The 19,869-nt window shown below is 41.1% G+C and overlaps 2 protein-coding genes across 2 annotated transcripts; one reads left to right on the top strand and one right to left on the bottom strand.

Moving 5' to 3' along the window:
* Positions 1–1,198: 1,198 nt before the first annotated feature.
* Positions 1,199–8,371, bottom strand: LOC115379079 (erythrocyte band 7 integral membrane protein). Its single transcript, XM_030079759.1, has 7 exons — positions 8,153–8,371; positions 7,915–8,024; positions 5,831–5,903; positions 5,008–5,090; positions 4,269–4,472; positions 3,727–3,861; positions 1,199–2,800 (listed from the first exon to the last, which is right to left on the bottom strand). Exons 1-7 carry the CDS (start codon positions 8,217–8,219, stop codon positions 2,624–2,626), a joined length of 849 nt encoding a protein of 282 aa, XP_029935619.1. The 5' UTR covers positions 8,220–8,371; the 3' UTR covers positions 1,199–2,623.
* A 2,589-nt stretch (positions 8,372–10,960) lies between these two features.
* On the top strand, positions 10,961–17,511 carry LOC115379080 (SH2 domain-containing protein 1B). Its single transcript, XM_030079760.1, has 4 exons — positions 10,961–11,360; positions 12,131–12,194; positions 15,873–16,056; positions 16,279–17,511. The coding sequence occupies exons 1-4, from the start codon at positions 11,218–11,220 to the stop codon at positions 16,326–16,328; spliced, it is 441 nt and encodes a 146-aa protein (XP_029935620.1). The 5' UTR covers positions 10,961–11,217; the 3' UTR covers positions 16,329–17,511.
* The last annotated feature ends 2,358 nt before the right edge of the window (positions 17,512–19,869 follow it).

The following is a 19,869-nucleotide window of genomic DNA, read 5'->3' as shown; positions in this document are numbered from 1 at the left end:
TCACTGCAGGTTTTCCAGACTTTTTTTCTTTTCTTTTGCAGCTGTGATGAGAGAGGAACATCTATCATTTCAGATGTGGACGACACACTGGCTGTCAAAAAAAAAGCTAAAACACGGCATGCATTTGTCTTGAGGGGTTTTACAGTGTTACTGCATGTCATGCACGTGTGTGTGTGTGTGTGTGTGTGTGTGTGTGTGTGTGGTGCAGGGGTCTGTGGCTACTGACCTGGACCAGCGCTGAGCAGCCCTTGGCAGGTGAGAAGCCAGGGAAAGGTCACTGTTAGGTCACACTGTTCTGGCCAGTTAAAGAGCTTATCTGTGTAGGCTCCGCCCCCCTGATCAGTCACATGACTTGGCGGTGGGACAACGTGTCAGACGGGGCAGAGGGGACTGAGCAGAGGAGATTAGAAAAAGAGTGATGCAGACGTCCCATTCTGTGGAATCGGACACTCCCTGACTTCTTCATGACTAAAATGTTGATGTTTTTGATTAAATTTATAAACCCATGTCAAATTAAGACGTCTTATTAAAATTTATTATGATGTTTGATTCTGCTACATTCATGAACTTAATGTTAACACAATGGAAAATTAATATCTTTAATGTCTTCTTTTTTTTTTTAAATTGAGAACTGAACAAATTCCAGGATATTCCATGACTTAATTTATTAAATTCCCTGACTTTCCATGACTTTACAGAAATTTCATAACTTGTGGGAACTAAACCCTAGAAATGGGAGTGCTGTCTGGTGTCTGTTATGTTAAATCTTATCCAAAAACCTGAACCAACATCCTTTCAATACCAACGAGCCATTCGTCTGACTCTGCGTCTGAAAATCACAGTTCAAGTCATTCAGAGGTCTAGTTTCTGTTTCTAAACATGGATTTGCTTTTCTAGTTTTCATTCTTGAGTTTGGACCCGGTCTTCACCCACACTCGACTGGACCCGCCCTCGCCACTGACATGGATTTGACTAAACTGGCCTTTTGCTGCAGCTACAGTGGGATATAATACAGGGATGTGCTATGTGTTTTATTTTAAACCATGGTTGAAATGCAAGCTTTTGCTGCTGTGACAATACAAAATGGGATTATTAATTTAAATGAACTGAACTGTATCAAATGGGATGTACAGTGATGAGGAGCTTCATTCCACTTGTGTTGGTAGTGAAAACTAATCTAAAACAGAGAATGCACAGATACATGTCTCATTTATTAACAGTGTAATTTAACATGTAATATGCAATTATACGGTATATTCAAAAATTTGCACAAAATTGACCAAGAGCAACTGTGTGAAGTTACAACAATGACATAGAAAATAAATACAAAAGACACCGTACATGAACTGAAATGCCAGCATTTGACATAATGAGGTATTCTTAACAGCAGCAGGTGATTTGTTATTTTTTTTAACAGGGGGGGTGTTTGCCCAGTGGGAGCACCGTCCCACTCCCTAACCACCACCCATGTCCACCCCCCAAAGGACATTGTGCAACATTGTGCAAAATAGAAAAGAGAACATTAAAGCCTAATACAACCGGTTAAAGGTAGTGAATGTCAGAAAAAAGTCACCTCAGAAAAACCTGAGAAATACTTAAAAATAAACATGAAATATTTGCACCCCTGATATCACCAGCAAAGGGAGTGGACTCTGTGAATAAAGAATAAGTTTGTATAGAACTGCTATTAGGCTAAAACATATTTTGTACAGTCCTGTTCTTTTACTGGATGTGGACTTCTTTCATAACGCTCAAGTTTCACATGAGAGCGTTTGACGGTATAAACTTCATCTTGAATTTTCTAACGACAGCAACTGAGCGAGCTTCAGGTTAATTTCCTCGGTCACATGACCTGCTCCACTCCCAGGTTACACCAAACATCTCTAGTAAAAACTAGATCTGTAGTCACGTCTCCCCTAAAAATATGTTGTTATAGCAGCGGCTTGGTGTGGGGTGTATTTTCAGCAGCGCAGATAGTACTGAATGATTATAGAAATATTACAGGAATATTATAGGAATACGACAGGCAGCAGTGTGTCTGTATGCAGATGACGCTGCTCTATAATGTATATAGGCTACAATATAATATAGAACTGAGTTTCTATAGTAAATAGTTTGGAGAATATTATAGACCCGAGACAAAAGTGACAGAGGGGCTGGACTGAGAGAAAAAGGTGCAATTACAAATCCGTCTGCGTCTTCAGCACCACGGACAGCACCATGGATTCATCAACACACAGCACAGAGAGGATCTTAACGAGGACAGGTTAACGAGGGGAGGTTAACGAGGACAGGTTAACGAGGGGAGGTTAACGAGGGGATGCATTTTGGTCATTTTGCTAACAAGATGGACGGCATCCCCTCCTCATCCCCTCCTCAAATCGCCTTCATCTTAACAGTTTAACAAAAACAGCATATTCAAGCACAGTGACTTTAATAAAGGATGTAAATAAGAGCGGCACTTTGTTTGGCAAATGACAAATGCAACAATAAACAAGTGTTGGTACAGGGGGGTTTGGTGTTTTTTTTGTTCCCTTTTTAGTTTTTTTGTTTTATTTGTTGTCATCTTTACACACCTTACAGTCTACCTTCCTCGCCCCAGCAGAGACCTCCAGGTGAGGAGCTAGGTGAAGGCGTGCAGCAGCTCTGTGGGACAGGGGAAGACCAGGGTGGACGAGGCCACATTCGAGACGGAGGACATCGACTGCAGGTAGCGCAGCTGGAGAGCCACGGGGGAAAATCCTGATGCCGCCTCTTTCAGGGCATGGGACGCCTTCACTTCCCCGTCTGCCACAATCATCTGGCACGCACACACACACACGCACACACACACACGCACACGCACACACACACACACACAAAACGATGATTTCATACATCTTAAACACCAACAAATGCAGATGAGCTCATAGCAGAAGAGGAAATCCCCAAAATGTTTTTTCCAGATACTCTCACATGAGGAATAAATCACAACTATGATCTCTGGAAATTGTAAGTCTCCCTTTAAAAACAACAACAACAGATGATGTATTAACATTATTTTACTGCACAAGTGGTTAAATCAGCAGTCAAACTGTCATAAAAAAAATTCTGAGAGCACTGGAAATCCTGATTAAGGAGAAAAGTTACAAATAACTCCATGCAGGTCAGGGGTGGACCTTTGGTGAACTCAGTCTATGACGTTTAATATCTAACAAACAGTGAGTTGTGGAGTCAGTCACAGCTTGCATTGGCCCTGCTGTGTGCGATGAAGCCTTTAAATTGTTCACACAGGATGCAAAACTTGCTGGTAGGAAGTGTCATACACAAGGTGACAGAGTTTGATGACATCCAGATGACCACATGATTGAAACAGCAACAGAAACTGTTTTGAACTGATATCAAAGCCATGGATGCCGGTCAGGGCCGTCACTTTGGTATTGAATTTAGACCAGGTTTTCAACATTTATCCAGCATCAGGATAGTTGCTGGTACTGCAGTGTGCTGGTTAAACAAAGCAGATGGCAGGAGTTTAGTGTGTTTGCTTTCGGGTGTGTTTTAATGTTATTCAACCAGGCAGGTTGACGGAGAAGCCTGGTGAACCAGCTGACCAGGGCATCATGGGGCAAAGAGCCAGAAGCACACAAATCTGTAAAGCTGCATGCTAAAGCTGACTAGCCACACCTGACAGACGAGTGTGAATTTCTGTGTGTGTGTGTGTGTGTGTGTGTGTGTGTGTTTGTGCACCTTGGCCCTGGCCTCCCTGACAGCCTCAGCCTCGGCAGCCATGCAGCGCTGCAGGCCGAGGGGCAGCGTCATTTCTTTAAGCTCCACCCGCTCCACCTGCACGCCCCACACCCTGGACGCCGCATACAGAACCTCCTGCAGGAGAAACACAGCGACCACCAGTCTCATTAAAATGTGCTACAAACAGCATTTTGAACACCAACATTCAGGTCAGATGTAACATTGACGGCAAAGCTTTGTCCAAATATCCAATTCCAATCCAACACTTCCTCTCTGTGGAAAATCTCTGGTGTTAAATAACAAATAAATGTCCAGATGCCATGATGTTCTGAGGGACTTTGGGACATTCTTTTGATCTGGAAGTCTTGAAAATGCCAACAAATCAGAGACAAATGACATATTGACACAACTAAAGATTACTTATGTAATGAGCATAAACAAATGAGACTGAGCCTCTGTCTAACGCCAGTGGTATGCTGGTGCTTGTTTTTGTGAAAGACCAGAATTTCCTATAAATGTGCCGTGTGCCGTCTGTCACTCACCTCCATCCTCTGTGCGATGCTCTTCCTCTGTGTCAGGATGTCAACGAGTGTGTGTGCGCCCAGCGTGGCCCTCAGGGTCGTCTGGGCCAGAGTGTGTGTGGCCAGGGGGCCATTGGCCACCCGCATCACCCAGAGGGACGGGTCCACCACCCGGTAAAACATGACACCATCGACCTTTAATGGCACCCAATCGGCAGTCAGGACCTGGGGAGAGGCGACAAAGGGGCTGCTGGGTAAAACAAATGTGAGCACAAAAGGGAAACAGAAAGATGGCTGATGTGAGGGTGTGATCACACTGGTAGTCTGCGTGCTTTGGTACAAACCACAGAGGCAAAGTTGTCTCGGTTTCATTTTTGTATTTGGTTTACAGCACTCCAGTTTTGAGTTTCTGTAAAATGTCCTTACTATAACCTCGGTGACAGGGTGAGGGTGTGAGATACATGTCATGAAAATTTCTTTGGCTCACAACCCTTTGCTTGGACCCGTCACAGCTCTTAACACACACTTGAACCCTGAAATCAAATGATGTTTTTTTATTTTTATTTTACTTACAAAGCACGGAGGCAATGAAATTACAAATATTCATTAATTGTACAAAATTCTGTGTATGATATTATGACCCTCATTTTGGGGCCCCTTGTGGTACGAGCCCGACCTGCAGGTTGAGACCAGCTTGTCTAAAACCGTGTCCCGAATGTTCAGAACTGATGAATTAGTAAATGGTGGAGCTCTGGCTGACCTCTTGTGGAGGGATGTTAAAGGACACAGTTCGCAGATCCACTTTCTGGATGACGTCCAGCCAGGGAATGACCCAGAAGAGACCTGCAGGAACAAGACAAAACAGATTATAGTCTGATTCAAAACCTGGGAGTCATTTGTGAACGAGGACAGCATGGAAATGTTAGAATTATTACCCATATACCCACTATAGTTTGTCCTGTATTGTTTAAACAACAAAAGTAGATAAAATCAGTGGAATCAATCAGTATTTGTGTTCTATGTATTTCTGTAATGAACTTGTGACAAATTTGCTGATAGCACGTTGCAATGCCACTGACCCTCTCAGACTTTCACTGCGTGCTGTGATTTTGTCTGTACACCAAACACAAAATGCATTATGGACAATAAAATCCTCATTTCAAGCTGATTTGTGAAGAACTGTTAATCAATGACAAAAACAATCAAATAATAATTTAAAGGTGCACTGTGGAAAACTGCTGAGGGTCAAATGAGGTGAGGATCATTTCGATTCAACTGACAAAAAAAAAAAAAAAGGTGGAATTAGCTTGTAATCTCCCAGTGAGTTAGATTATATGCTTTTTTGCAGTCAGGTAGTTTCAATCCTTCCTGATCGCATTACACAATGTGCAAATACATTTTCATATTTTTACCATTTAATATCCTTTTAAGCATTAAGTGAACACTCTTACCCAGAGCGACTCACACTGATTGCAACAAAGATCAATAAAATTATGAGTCATCTTCGGAAAATAGATTAAAGGGGGCTATGGGAGGAGTCAGAATGGCCCGCTGTGGCTTGATTTGACAGAAATAATTAGTACCGGGTCCTTTTGCTCGTCCCTTAACGACGCGGCCCAGGCGGAAGACGACGGCCCTCTCATACTCCTGGACGACCTGCAGGACACAAACACAGCCTGTCAGTCAGCAGCCGAGCAGCATGGAGGCTCACACTGAGGCTTACATAATAACACAAACTGTTGTGAAGCTCTTATTTTGTTAACCTTTTCCTGTTTGGTGTCTCACTTCCTTTATACTCACTAGTTGTTTCTAGCTTTGCCACCACCTAATTGCATTGATTGAGTTCACCTGTTCACTCCCTTATTTAAGACTGCACTTCCCCTCACTCCTTCTTTTCACCTTCACATGGGGCGGCAGACCTGGTGAGTTTTGTTTGTTTCCTTAGTTCAATTAGTAACCTCAACCTTATTGACATTTATCTTTATTTTATGCAGTGAGGTCAGTTTATGTTCAGTTTTAATCTTTTGTTTGCTTTCTTTCAGATGACCCATGTGTCTGTTTCCCCTCCTTTCTCATGCTGAAGTTAAGAGAAATAAACTCTCTAAATAATCTGCGTCTCCTGGCTATGCTGTACATTCCTGACAGAATGATTCTGTGACGATAGTCTCCACAAGAAAATTGAACCTCCTCCATTACACAAAGAGAAAATGAACAACACCAAGATCACACACACCACACTCTCTTTTTGGACTTTTTGTTGAACTTCTTGGTCTCCTGTGTTTCTACTGCACCACAAATCAAGTTCAACAGAGCAGGGCTTTCTTTGTGTGAGCTGCTTGACAAAAACTAAAGCCCCAAGTCCAGATCACTGGTGGTTCTCAGCTGTTTTTTTTTTTTTTTTTTTGAGGCCCGGCTCTCTTCTCTGAGCTGTGCCTTCATATTAAGAGGCGTTTGGTCATGTGACTCTTTTTCTGCACAAAATGGACTGATCGCATGCAGCCAACTTCACTCAGGAGGAACAAACTGTTATGGAGAGCAACGAGGAGGACAAAAAATTTTGCAAAACAATACTGAGGCTGCAAATCAGGCCAGAGAACATTGGTAGAAAACTGTGCATTGTGTAAATCTGTAAATTATCTTCCACTTTATCTCTATTAATTAAACATTGCACTCAAGAAGTGCATTGACTCACACTATCCTATATCAAAGGATGCATCTAAATCACTGTGGTTTTTGTCAATATCAAGTGAAATAGATTTAATTGATATATTACACCTATGTGTGTCAGACTTGGTGTTTTATTAGATGCAGTGCTGGCAGCATCAAAAACAAACTTGGCAGCAAATACGGACCAAGCATAAAAACATCAAAGTGTTATGCAGCTGCTGTGGCTCATTATTCTTGTATTTTGTGATTTGATATTGAGTGCAAAATTGAAAAGGTTAATAGACGCATTACCTGAAGCAAAAGGGGGAAAAAATGAGACAAGACTGGAGGGGGGCAGCTCCAGCTGAATATACAGTTTCAGAGGAGCTGGCTCCATCCTGCAGCTGTACAAAGTCTGTTTTAGTGCAGCCAACAGCACACACACACACACACACACACACACATGCTGAGCCCCACACACAGTTAACACGCTGTGAAAGCTGTGATACTCAATGTTTGCAATTTTTAAGCTGAAATTCTGCAGGTAATCTGATCCGGAGCAGGTTTTGTTTGCAACATACGCTACCACATTAACCAGTCCTCTGTCCTGTGTCCCTCCCCTTCTCCAGGTGTGTCCAGGTTTCCAGTCAGTTCAGTTTGTCTGGCTTTCAGTTTGGTTCTTTGTCAGGTTGTTTGTCATTGTTCCTTGGTGTTCATGTCCCTTGTCTTTAGTTCTTTGAGGAAGTAACCTGAGTCTGGCCATGAATGGGATTTGCTTTAGTTTCTATGCCTGCCTGTTCGCTCCTGTATTTGGGTCCACCTGTCTCCATTTAAATTCTGCATTAAGTATCAGAAGAGTGTCCCACTGCTGCAGGTGTGCTTATGTTTGGTTAGGGCTCTAAAGCAGAGGGAGGTTATTGGTGATTATAAATGTCATGTTATAGCTCCTCATTGTCATCCTAACTGGGTCAAATTAACGTCAAGGATAAGAGGAGGGTCAAACCGTGACTCAGCAGTTTACCTTGACGCAGGTCCACACGGTGAGGGGGAAGGTGGCCAGGAGGAGCAGCAGGGACAGCAGCGTCACCACGGCCGCGACGACGCCCCACAGCCCGGCCGCCGCTCCGCCAGCTGCCCGCAACACGTTTCATAAAGTTTAACAAGTGACCGAAACACCAAAAACCATGAAACTGACTTGAATAAACAGCAAAGTTACTGCGCTTCTCGCTAACCGAGTTCAAATTAGCTTGTCAGCTGACCTTTGTTGTCTTCAGCGTCTGATCCGTCCACAAATTCAACTCCGACTCTGTTGTTAAAGCTCTGCATCACGACCCTCGGATACGGAGGTTCATAATATGTTCAATTATCCAACTGACTTTAACGGTATGTGAATGTTTTCCTCACTTTTGCAGCTGAGAGTCAGTTTTATCGCATTAGCAGCGAGCGGTGGCTAACCGTTACCTCAGAGTCTCCGACTTCCGCGTCACGTTGCATAGCAACCGCGTCACTGAGGGCAGGCGTGACCCCGCATGTTTAAAAACAACAACAATAATAATAAAACTGTCAAACTAACTTGTGTGTTGTGTTTTTACTCTCTAATGATTTTATATTAATTTAATCTTTTTTCTCGAATTATTTATTTGTTGATTATTATTTTAATTCATACTCCTGTTTCTTTATACATCATTGTGTTGAGCACCCGTCTGAAATATTTGTACATTGATTGTTTATTAAAAAAAAAAAAAAAGAATCATATAAAGTCTTTTTTAAAAAAATTAAAACTGTCGAAATGTACTGTGAACCGTTTTTTATTACATTTTGAATATTAAAATTGTTATTTTTGTTATAATTTTTTCAAATTAATTCATTCTCCTGTTCCTTTGCACCCCATGCCCTCCATGATGTTGAGCTCATATTACAGGGCTTTTACAGCAGAAGAGGACATTTTCACGAAATTTGTGTAGATTTCATAATCACAAAGCAAAATTTAGTTATTTTATTACTCTCTGATATACAGGAACTTTATTCATGTTTTCTAATAACAAGCTCTTTGTAAGATGTTTGTTCATATTGTGATTTTTTTCCCCAATTAAAGACGTGCATTAGTTTATGCCAAGATAGTATAAATCATAAGCAGTGCCTAAACCTTGATAAACACTGCAGTGGTGTTGGGGTTATAAACTGACGTGGTTTGGAAGTGTGCACGCAGGTTTTTGTGATTTTTCACCTTTGGCCTTCTTTCTGTTAGAACTGAGATAAAACTCAGGTACTGTGACTTTTCTGGATTACTGCAGTGTTTTATTGTGTATATACAGGTTTTTGCAGTTTTATGTATGCAGGATATCATCATTAGTTGTCATTAATTAAAAAAAAAAAAAAAAATCCAATACAAAATCCAATACAAAGATAATAGTACAAAAATATGAAACATGGCAGTTCATGAGTCCACAGTGATTAAAACACAGATGTTTGTTCCAGAGTGTCCAGAAACAGGAGGAGCACTTTGTGTCACTCAGTCAAGGCCATTATAATCACATCTTTTTGAATCAATTAATCGTCACACAAATTTATACATAAAATTCCTCAACACCGCATGAGATTACTAGTCACAAACATTACTTTTCCCTGTTATCTCACTCTCGATGTGCCCTCCTCTCTGTCTTTATCAAGGCAGGAGACAGGTGGAAATTGGTCTTACTGTACTACATTTAACACAAGGAAATATGTTGTTTATGTTTTCAATAAACTCAGCTCATATTACTGCGATTAAAAGCACCTGAGTGAAGGAAAAGAGCAAGTTTTTGTGTATTTATTCACTAGGTGGCAGGCATCAACATCTCAACTCTGGTGCCTCTAATACTCTTATACTGTCTGTTACCATTATTACTACTGCTATTACTGCTATTACTGCTGCTATAACTAGTAACATTACTACTATAATAATACTGTAATGCTATCTGAAACATTAACTCAACTCAACCTTTTTTTTTTTTTTACCAGCAGCTTTCATACAAATATGCAGTCCAAGGTGCTTCACATTGCAAGATTAAAAGAGACAGACAAAAAATAAAATTAAAAACAACAATAAAAACTATGCTAGACTTAAAAAAAATCACAACAACATAAACTGTGCAACAAAGGTTGATAAAATCAAATAAAAATTGAAATGAGATAAAATGGTAATATGTATATATATATATATTAATCTATGATTAAACTGAAAAAGACTAAGGCTGTAACGTTACTCCAAAATAAAAGCCTGACTGAAAAGATAAGGCTATCGGAACACATACGGAACATTTAAAAAAAAAGAAAAAAAAAGATGCTGACGTAAAAGAACTTTAAAAGATTACAAGTTGTAGTTTTCTCATATATGTTTGAGGTAATCCTGTAATTCTATTACTGTAATATTACTTCTACTAATACTTGTACTGCCACTGTTACTACTAATAAAGCAGCCGCTGTTATTTTTACTGATGTCACTCTTGTACTGTTTCTAATTCTGTTTCCACTGTTAATACTAGTGCGAGGCCACTTCTTGTACAATTTCTCCTTTTATAATTACACCTATTATTATTGATATTGTTGCTATTGATGTCTTGTGATGCTGCTACTGGTGCACACACATAAACAGAGTGTTTGTATGTGGCTGTGGTCAGGGAGGAAGCTCCATCTCATCGGCAGAGGATAAGCATGACTGATTATGCTGTTTGGTATTTGATAAAAGGCTAAGAATGGCACACAAAACTAGACTGGTGTGATCTTGCTGCTGGTGCCTGAAAAAAAAGAAAAAGAAAAAAGAAGGTAAAGACTTGTTAAAGAAAAAGATTAAGTGCTTTTATTACTTCCAGGAACGTTTCTCAGTGTGAAGAAGTCTGCACAAAGGTTTCCATCACATGTTCTCTGCATCTTTTTTGTGCTTTTCTCGCGGGTTATCTCTCCATCTGTCTACACACACACACACACACACACACACATACACACACATATTTCCTGTGAATGTGGCTCACTTGACAGGCTAAGTCAGCGGCTGTGGTCTCTTCTCTGTGCACTGCCTGTTCATTGCAGCAGGCCCTTCTCTCTGACCTTCCTCTTGTGATTTTGCACTCCGCTTGGTGCCCGCTCTGCTCCGTCTGGCCTTACTGAGAGCACAAAAACAGAGAGAAAAGGCTGAAAAAAAAAGCAAAAACTGAACATCAAAGCTTGAAATCTATGGCGTCGTTGAGCGCTGTGAGGAGAACCGGCGCGCTGACCTCTGAGCTGAAGCGGGTCATGGAGGGCTGTGGTGGGAAATAAGCAGCGTGTTGTGCCCCTCTTCCCCGTCATGGCGGGGGCTTGGCCGGTGTGCTACCACGGCGCCATGAGCAAGCTGGAGTGTGAGGAGATGCTCAGCAAGAAGAACAAGGACGGAGCCTACCTGATCCGAGACAGCGAGACCATCCAGGGAGCCATGTGCCTGTGTGTCTAGTGAGTCCATCACCCTCCATTTTTGTCCCTTTTCTTTGCACAACATGTTCTGATATGTTGGGAAAGTTTACACAAATGCTTCTGCAACTCATACTAATATCAGAGAAATATTGCGATGGTGCACGTTAGGTTTTTTCTTGAAAGGGATCCTTGCCAAAAAAGTCATGAATAATGACTGACCCCCAGAACTCCCTGCAGAAGCTCAATAATTGCATAAATGCTTTTCTTGTGGAAAGATGAGCTTAATGCATTTTGACATGTTGCTGTCAAAAGCTTGTATTGATTAAACAAACAATACTTTTCTGCCTGTTGTGCAACATTTTCTGTTAACGTTAGTTTTCTTTGCACCTCTGCAGTAACACCTTTCTCACAGGACGGTTTGTCATCGCCGCACGGCAGAGCTTTACTCAAACCCACAGAACTTTATTTTAAACTCTAGTGGAGGTCCCAAACATGTGCTAGTGAATTCAGGGAAATGAGTTTAAAATGATGCATGAGACATGTAGATCTTTTCTATTTCATGTGATTCTGCAGCTATAAAACAACAGCATCTTGGTTTTGAATATTTCCCTCCATGTAAGATGTGATGTAGCTCGGAAAAAAATGTTTTCACTTCAACTTTGAAGCCGCTTAAAAGAAAAATAGAAGAGAGTTGAAGTTCAAGGGGTTAGTGCTATTACTGCTAACACTAACTCAGTGCCGCTATGAAAGTAGTATTTCTGCTGGACTCTTAATGTGTAGTAATGTGTGTGTCCTGTTTGTGTCTGCAGTAAACAGAGGGTGGTCTATACCTACAGAGTGCTTCAGACACACACCGGACACTATACTATTCAGGTGGGCGCACACACACTCTCTCTCTCACACACACACACACACCTAGACCAACGTGGTTGTTCAGTCATGGAAAAACTAGAAACCAAACTAAACCCAACAGTCTTCATGCCCTCAAAGGAAGAGTTTGTCCTCAAAATAAAAAGTCAGTTTTTATCCAATTAGCCAAACAACTCAGTGGAATCTAGACTGGAGTTGTAGGGCGAGGTGGTGAGTTTTCCCCAAGTACTGATGTTAACACGTGATTTAAAAAAAAAAAAAAAAAAACTGCATAAAGTGGAGTGGATCTGCTGCATGAGCTGTGAGGAATAATTACAAAACCACCAGTAGAAGTAGAAGTACTGTTCCTCTGCTGGTATCTGACTGCAGTAGAAGTAGAAGTACTGTTCCTCTGCTGGTATCTGACTGCAGTAGAAGTACAAGTACTGTTCCTCTGCTGGTATCTGACTGCAGTAGAAGTACAAGTACTGTTCCTCTGCTGGTATGTGACTGCAGTAGAAGTAGAAGTACTGTTCCTCTGCTGGTATGTGACTGCAGTAGAAGTAGAAGTTCTGTTCCTCTGCTGGTATCTGACTGCAGTAGAAGTAGAAGTACTGTTCCTCTGCTGGTATGTGACTGCAGTAGAAGTAGAAGTACTGTTCCTCTGCTGGTATGTGACTGCAGTAGAAGTAGAAGTACTGTTCCTCTGCTGGTATGTGACTGCAGTAGAAGTAGAAGTAGTGCAGTAAAAATCTCCTGCAGTAAAAGTCCAAAGTGTCTCATGTCAAATGTCCTGGCAGTAAAAGTGACTGAGCTCCTTTTTCCAAACAGTAACTGTGTGAGCTGGGATCTTTTCCATGCAGTTAGAAAAGGAGGAGAGAACACGCTGCACACTACATGCTTTTAAAGGGGTGTTACGTGAAATTGCAAGTTGGGCCTCAGTGGTTCTCATCTGCAGTTTTTCATCATGCAGCCTTTGCTGTGAAATTTAGAAATGACAGAAAGTCACAGCAACAAAGCAGAAGCAGGTTCCTCTTCTCATCTTTGCTGACTGAGCTTTTATTGTGAAAGGAATAATTATAAAGACATTTTATCCTTTCACCGCCGTTTAAATAAAATGAAGCCGTTAAATAGATTGAAGAGAGCACCATCACTGCCATCCATTAAATGCTTTCTTCTCTTTACTAAGTCATTCATTTTCAATGTATAAATTGTATTTCTTCAAAATTTTACTTTTTATCTAATATTTCTGCTTTTTTTTTTTTTTTTTTTTTTTTACTGATTTTACAAGTGCTGTTGTTGGTGAGCGCTTTGTGACTTACCTTTGGAAAAATGCTGTATACATTAAGTTCATATTATTATTATTATTATTATTATTATTATTATTATTATTATTATTATTATGGAGCCACAGGGACCCTCAGACTTTGTTTGGTTTCTGTACAAACCACAGTGGAGTTTCCACACACGTGGGGGAGAGTAGGTCATAATATTCTCACAATACCTACAGTAGTTTCCATCATCATTTCATCATCACCAGACATCACAGGGCATGATGCTTAACTTGAGGTCTGAGGGTCAAATCTGGCTCCCCATAAGAGGCTGAGTGGCCCACTGACCATTTTCTAATTCACAGTGAAAATAAATGTATTCACACTGCAATTTTTTTGAAAAAGGGAAAAAAATATTTAAGTGAATAAAGGTTCATCCCCTGGGTTTTATATAGGAAGTTGCGTTTTAGCCTCTCAGTGCTCTGTGCAGTGTGCAGAAGCTGTGACAATTTTTTCTCCACAAAAAGTTTTTTATTTCTGCAAAAAGTTCTCATACACCCGATCGCTGCGGTGCGGCTGTGCCTGGATCTGCCTCTTGACAAAGGCAAGTGAGGACAGCAAACGTTATGCAGAGATGATTATAATTCTGATCCTATAAATGTGTATTTCATTCTAAGAAGATAATCTGCGTTTCACTCCGTCCCTGGTGGGAGCAGTTTATGTTTTTTTGTATATGAATGAGTCCAACATCTGAGTGATTGCATGATGGAAGACGTTCAAGCTTTATGTTCAATGCTGAACAAACTCTTTCAAGTGTAACCACAGCATTTCAAACTGAAAGCTGCAGCTGTTAAATGTGACATTTATCTAGATATATATAGGCCAACTCCTAGAATTAGTCCATCCTTGTACCAAAGTAATTTAAATAATAAGTTAAGCCAAAACGTTAATTTGAAACTAAAGAATTTCAAAGGCAGATGATTTATTGGCCTTTTACTTGAATCTGTTAAATATCATTAATGTTTGTTTATTAACTGGCTCCTGCAGCCTCCTGTCATTTCGCAAAGGTGGCCCCTGAGCAAAGCACGTCGAGTATCCCCGTCACTGGGTCATGAAGTTTCTCCCGGTCAAGTAGTTTTTTCTGAACTCTGTAGCTGAGAAGTGGCACCATCACGTCTGGAAAACTATATGCTCTGTAATCTTTCTGTATAGCAGACGGTTAAAGTCTTCCAGATGTCTTTTAGGATGATGAGAGAACCCAGATATCATTTACCAAATGATCTAAAGAGGAATTCTCTCCTCCTAATTGTCATTCTTACGCTATCTGCACCTGCAAATGGTTGTACGACCTGAGCTCGTAAAATAATAAATGCCCGAAATGATCTACATGAGCGTTTCATTTCTACTCTGGCCCTGACAGAATCATCCCCTGTGTAATTCCACCGTTACAGTTGCTAAGAACTTTTATTTTGGAGTGGACTTCTCCTTTAAGCCCTCTCTACATGTTTTTTTTTTTTTTCCTGAGGGCAACAGGAGGAGGCACATGACATACAGCAAGTTCTAATTAATATTTTTATTATTACTGTCATGCAGCTGTGGGGGTATTGGCCTGTTTGTGTGGTTTCTGTTCAAACCTCAGTGGAGTTTCCACAGACTTGGAGGCGAGTCGGTAAGAATTTATTTCGGGGCGGACTTCTCCTTTAACGCTTCCATCTTCTTTGGCGCCAGTTTGACCACATTCAGTGTTTAGAGCCTTTAAATACATGATTTTTTTTTTCTTAGGGATGATTTTTTTTAAACATGATATTAACATGATGGTGTGTTTTTAATGCCCTGGACACATTTTGTTCACGTCGGTGTTTCTCTGGGGTCAGTTTGACTGTTTTTGGCTGTGGAAAACATACAAGAAATATCAACATGTTACACACATTTGCTTTAGTTTTGGACAGTGACGAACTAGAACGTGACATCTGTAATCGTCTAAAAATCCCCTCTGCTTTAGGGCCCTCACCTGACGTAACCACAGCTGTAGTGACATAACACACCTGTACTAGTGTGAGAACCATGCAACTTAGATGTTTCAGGGGGTGGGCTGTTTCATTTAAAGAGATATTTATGTAGTAAGGCACATAAAGTACTAGATGTGGGAAACATTTTTTTATTCTAATCATTTTTAGAGGCTTAAATTACTATTACTATTAATCACCAACTGATAGGAGCATTAAATTCCCCATGAAATGACCTCACATGACCTCGACTTCCTGTAAAACATGGCATCTTAAACAGTGACATCATCCTGTGCTGGTGGCTGCCAATTAAAATTTCAACCAATAAAACCTTCACAAATCCACCCGCATATCCACCTCATCCCTTCAAAATAAAAGTGTTTCTGTCCCAAACTGAGATCCTACACGTTTTTGTCTTCCTGAAGGCAACAGGAGGCATGCCGGAGATGCTCTTCAAGACGTTAGATGATATGATCCGCCACTATAAGAGGAGGAACCAGGGCCTGGCCATGCACCTGCGGCACTCCGTCAAGAGGAAGACGGCGTTACAGGTCCGAACCCCGCACCAGCAGGCGGCTGATGGAGCTGCTGACCCGCCCGATTATGAGAGTAAGACACGCATGAAACTTGTAAACTCACTCCTTTCTGTCTTTCTGTCTTTCTTTCTTCCTTCCTTTCTTTCTTTCTTTCTTTCTTTCTTTCTGTCTTTCTTTCTTTCTTTCTTTCTTTCTTTCTTTCTCTGAGCTATCTCTGTTTCTCTTTGCTGTTTTTTTTCTAACTTAACTTTCTTTCTTGTGAGGAAATAACTGTCTTCCTGCCCCCTGTCTCCAGATGTCAACGCTGACGCTGACGATGAATACGTTGAAGTCCTCCCATCCTGAAGTGCTCAAGTGTGCCGTGTGTGTGTGTGTGTGTGTGTGTGTGTGTGTGTGTGTGAGTGAGTGGGTGGGCGGGGGTGTCTGACTGTGATGTGTGAAAACCACAAATCAAGAAAGACGTCTGGCCAACCTTGAGAGGGTCCTGGTGATGTTTTGGAACAAAGTGACGCCTCCTCTCACAGGGACAGAGACACAAACATGGACTCACTGATATCTGGAATATTTTTCTTTCCATGCTTCTACCCCTGCAAGTACCAACATTTATTTTTGCCCTTTGCCCACTTTCCTTTACCCTTTGCCCACTTACATTCATTTTTGCAGTGTTGTGCTAATGCTGCATAAATGTGGGGGGTGATTTCTGATGACAGTTATGATAAAGGGCAGCATAACAAGATGCTCTTGTCACTTGGTGTGACGCATTGAACCCAAAGGTGAGACCAGTCCCCCATCTTTAGGTCAGTCAGTCATCACATGCATCATCCCACTGAACTTCAACAAAATCAGAGTGACGCGGTGGCAGGTGGGAACTTTCAGCCGCCCTGTCAGGCCAATCAAACGCTGGAACACAAACAAGATTTTGTCCACTTCAGATCAGCCGTGTCTGTTATTTAAGATCAAGATGTTGACCTTTAATTAGAGTACCCACTTTGGCTCGGCGTGCGTCACTTTTGAAACACAGACGGGGGTCACTGTGTGGGGCGGCAGACAGATTGTGGTCTGTGATAACGTTAGATCACGGTTCTGTTAATCACTTCTTCTTTCATGTCATGTTTAGCATTATTTTCCACGCTCCCTCTCAATCGCCAGGTTTCCATTACCCAAGTTACATAAAATGACTGAGCCTCAGCCTCTCCCAGATGTTGCCCCCTGATGTTTTGCTGTAGTGGGGAAAGCTCTGGCCCTGTTTCTACCTGGCATTAAAATGCATCTCCACATGCGTCTCGCCCGCCCACTTGTGATTGGATATCACTTTCCTGCTCCGTATGCAGTCGAAAGAGAGAGAGAGAGTTTTACTGTCACATGCACAGTAAAACAGACATTTACATGCAAGTCCTCCTTCCACTATAAAAACATAAAAAAATCTGTTTGACAAAAGGAGACATTCTTACTCAGTCCAGCCTCCGCCTGTTATTTATTAGACTCGACCAGATTGTGTTCAGGCTCAGATTATTTAATTATTCCAGTGGATTTGAGAGGGTCAGTCAACCTAAATCCAACGTTCAGCTTGAATGTTTGAATGTGCAGGTGGGCGGGACCTGTTCAAAGTTAGAGGTGTCAGCTTGTCATCGGCTCATGCAGGACGTTTGTTAATACCACGTGCAAACAGAGCCGCCTCTGCTGCACTGCTCACAAATGACTGTCAGTGTATCACATGCAGCTCGCACCTATCAGCTGCTTTCACACCAGAGCACATTTGAGGCATTTCTTTTCTTTAGTCCTTTCATTTTGTGCATGAAGCGAGAGCAAACAAGTGGGAACGAAGCCGTTTGAACTCCAGTGGCACCAAACAACATCATCTGAGACGCTTGAAACGCATCATGGATTTGTGTGAATGGATCCATCACCCTCTTCTCTTCCAGGTGCAATATTTTCGGGGAAGCATGCAATCAGTGTGAGGTCCTTGTCGACACCATTAAGCTCCACTTGTTTGCCATTAAAATTTCAATATCAGAATTTGCAATTTTAACATTGTCCGCCTCTTTTGGTGCCTCCAACTTCAATTTCAGGGTAAAAGAAAAGCCTACTTGGCATCTCAATGTGACTTTTTATTTCCAAGCCCTGGTTCGATTAAGTCCAACATGTGTCATGAGCTCATGGAAAATACCAAACATGAGGTGGTAAAGCTGTGAGAGACATGGTTCCTCTGGGTCTCTGCTCTGCCGATACTGAGGGGCATGAGCTCTCGGCTCTCGCTGTGGTCAGTGTTCTGCAGCCCGCCTGCTGAGCTGAAGCTCGCCTGCACGATAGCAACTTTATCTGTGGTTTTACTGCACTTGAATTTACATTCTGGGGCGACAACAGCTCTTTTTTCCTTTGTTTCAGTGAGCCATACCACACATGCAATGTCACCATACCACATTTAAGATAGATACATGTGATGATAGTGGAAAATGTGACTTTGTTTGAAAAAAAAAAAAAAAAAAAGGTGGGCTGTCCTCTCACCATGAATATCTAATTTATTAGCAACATTATTCATAGTAATGTTATATTTTTGTATTAAAAAATGGCAGCTGATATTTCCTCCTTTGATAAATGGAGACGTTGAATTTTTTAAAAATGTTATGTCACAGCTTTGCATGCTTAAGTTTTCTCTAACCTCATGTTTCATATTTTTAATATTTAACTGTCACCAGTGCAGGACTTTTTTTTTTTTTTTTAACTCCTGGGATGCATCATTGTGCCTCAGTAATTTCTGCAGACCGATGCTTGCACTGTTGTTAAAAATACAACTAGATGATTTGCCTGAAATCAGAGTTAAATTAGTACATGTAACTTATGCTTCACAGAGGGGGTGTTTTACTGAAATAGCACGCTGTAAAGCTCGAATGTCACTTTGTGTATGGACCAACACCACTACCACACATCCTGTTGTTGTGTGTGTTTTCACACCACTCCAGCACAGGCTGAGGAGACGCTTCCTCTTCTTTCTCACTGCCCGCATGCTGGTTCATTCTACCGCTGAGACAAGTTTAGAAGGCTTTGTAAATAAACGTTATATTAGAAAAGTGCAAGGTGTCAGATGGTTATTTTCGCCCAATGCTGAAGAAATAAATGCACAAAGTGAGATCTGACATGACATACATCATCACACCTTTGTGGATTACATATAAACTATAGGTCATAATATATTTTGAATTGCACGCTGGACATTGTTTTTCATATATTCACTTTTTTTAAATGCGAGATTAAAGGAGCATTGCACATTAAAAATAAATGCATTTCACTGCAAAATTGTCTGTAGTGTGACTTTTGACCATACAACAGAGCATCACAACAAAGGAAAATGAGCAAAAGCATAAAAGAAGTCAGCTTGGGCCCTAACCACATTTTCCTCTTATAGATACACACACACACACACACACGCACACACACACACACACACACACACTCATAGACTTCGCCATAGCTACACAGACTTGCTCCAAGCTACAAACACTCTGTCATCACCAGACAAATTTGTTTCATTACTTAACACAGAACATACAGTGGTGGAAAAAAGTTTTCGGACACCCCATGCATTTGTGAAATATTGCATTAACAAATCACTCTTAGGTCTTCAAGTGCAATTTCTTTTAGTACGGTCACAGCCACAATACTAAACAAATCCTAAAAAAGCCATTAAAAACTTAAAATTGACTGGTTCCATAAAAAATACATAAGAAATTTTGAGTATTGGGTCATTTTGGTACCAGTGATGAAGGTCGTTCTTTTTATTAAAAGACACAATTTTTGTTGCCAAGCTTGGTGTCTATATAAAGCCAGCACATCTGAAAGTTCTTCAGACACAAAAATAGCTAAAACAAGGAACCTAACGCAGGAAACA

This window comes from Myripristis murdjan, chromosome 20 (genome assembly GCF_902150065.1).
Source record: "Myripristis murdjan chromosome 20, fMyrMur1.1, whole genome shotgun sequence".
Lineage (NCBI taxonomy): Eukaryota > Metazoa > Chordata > Actinopteri > Holocentriformes > Holocentridae > Myripristis > Myripristis murdjan.
Note: the sequence above shows the minus strand (reverse complement) of the source record. Positions and strands in the feature narration are given on the sequence as shown.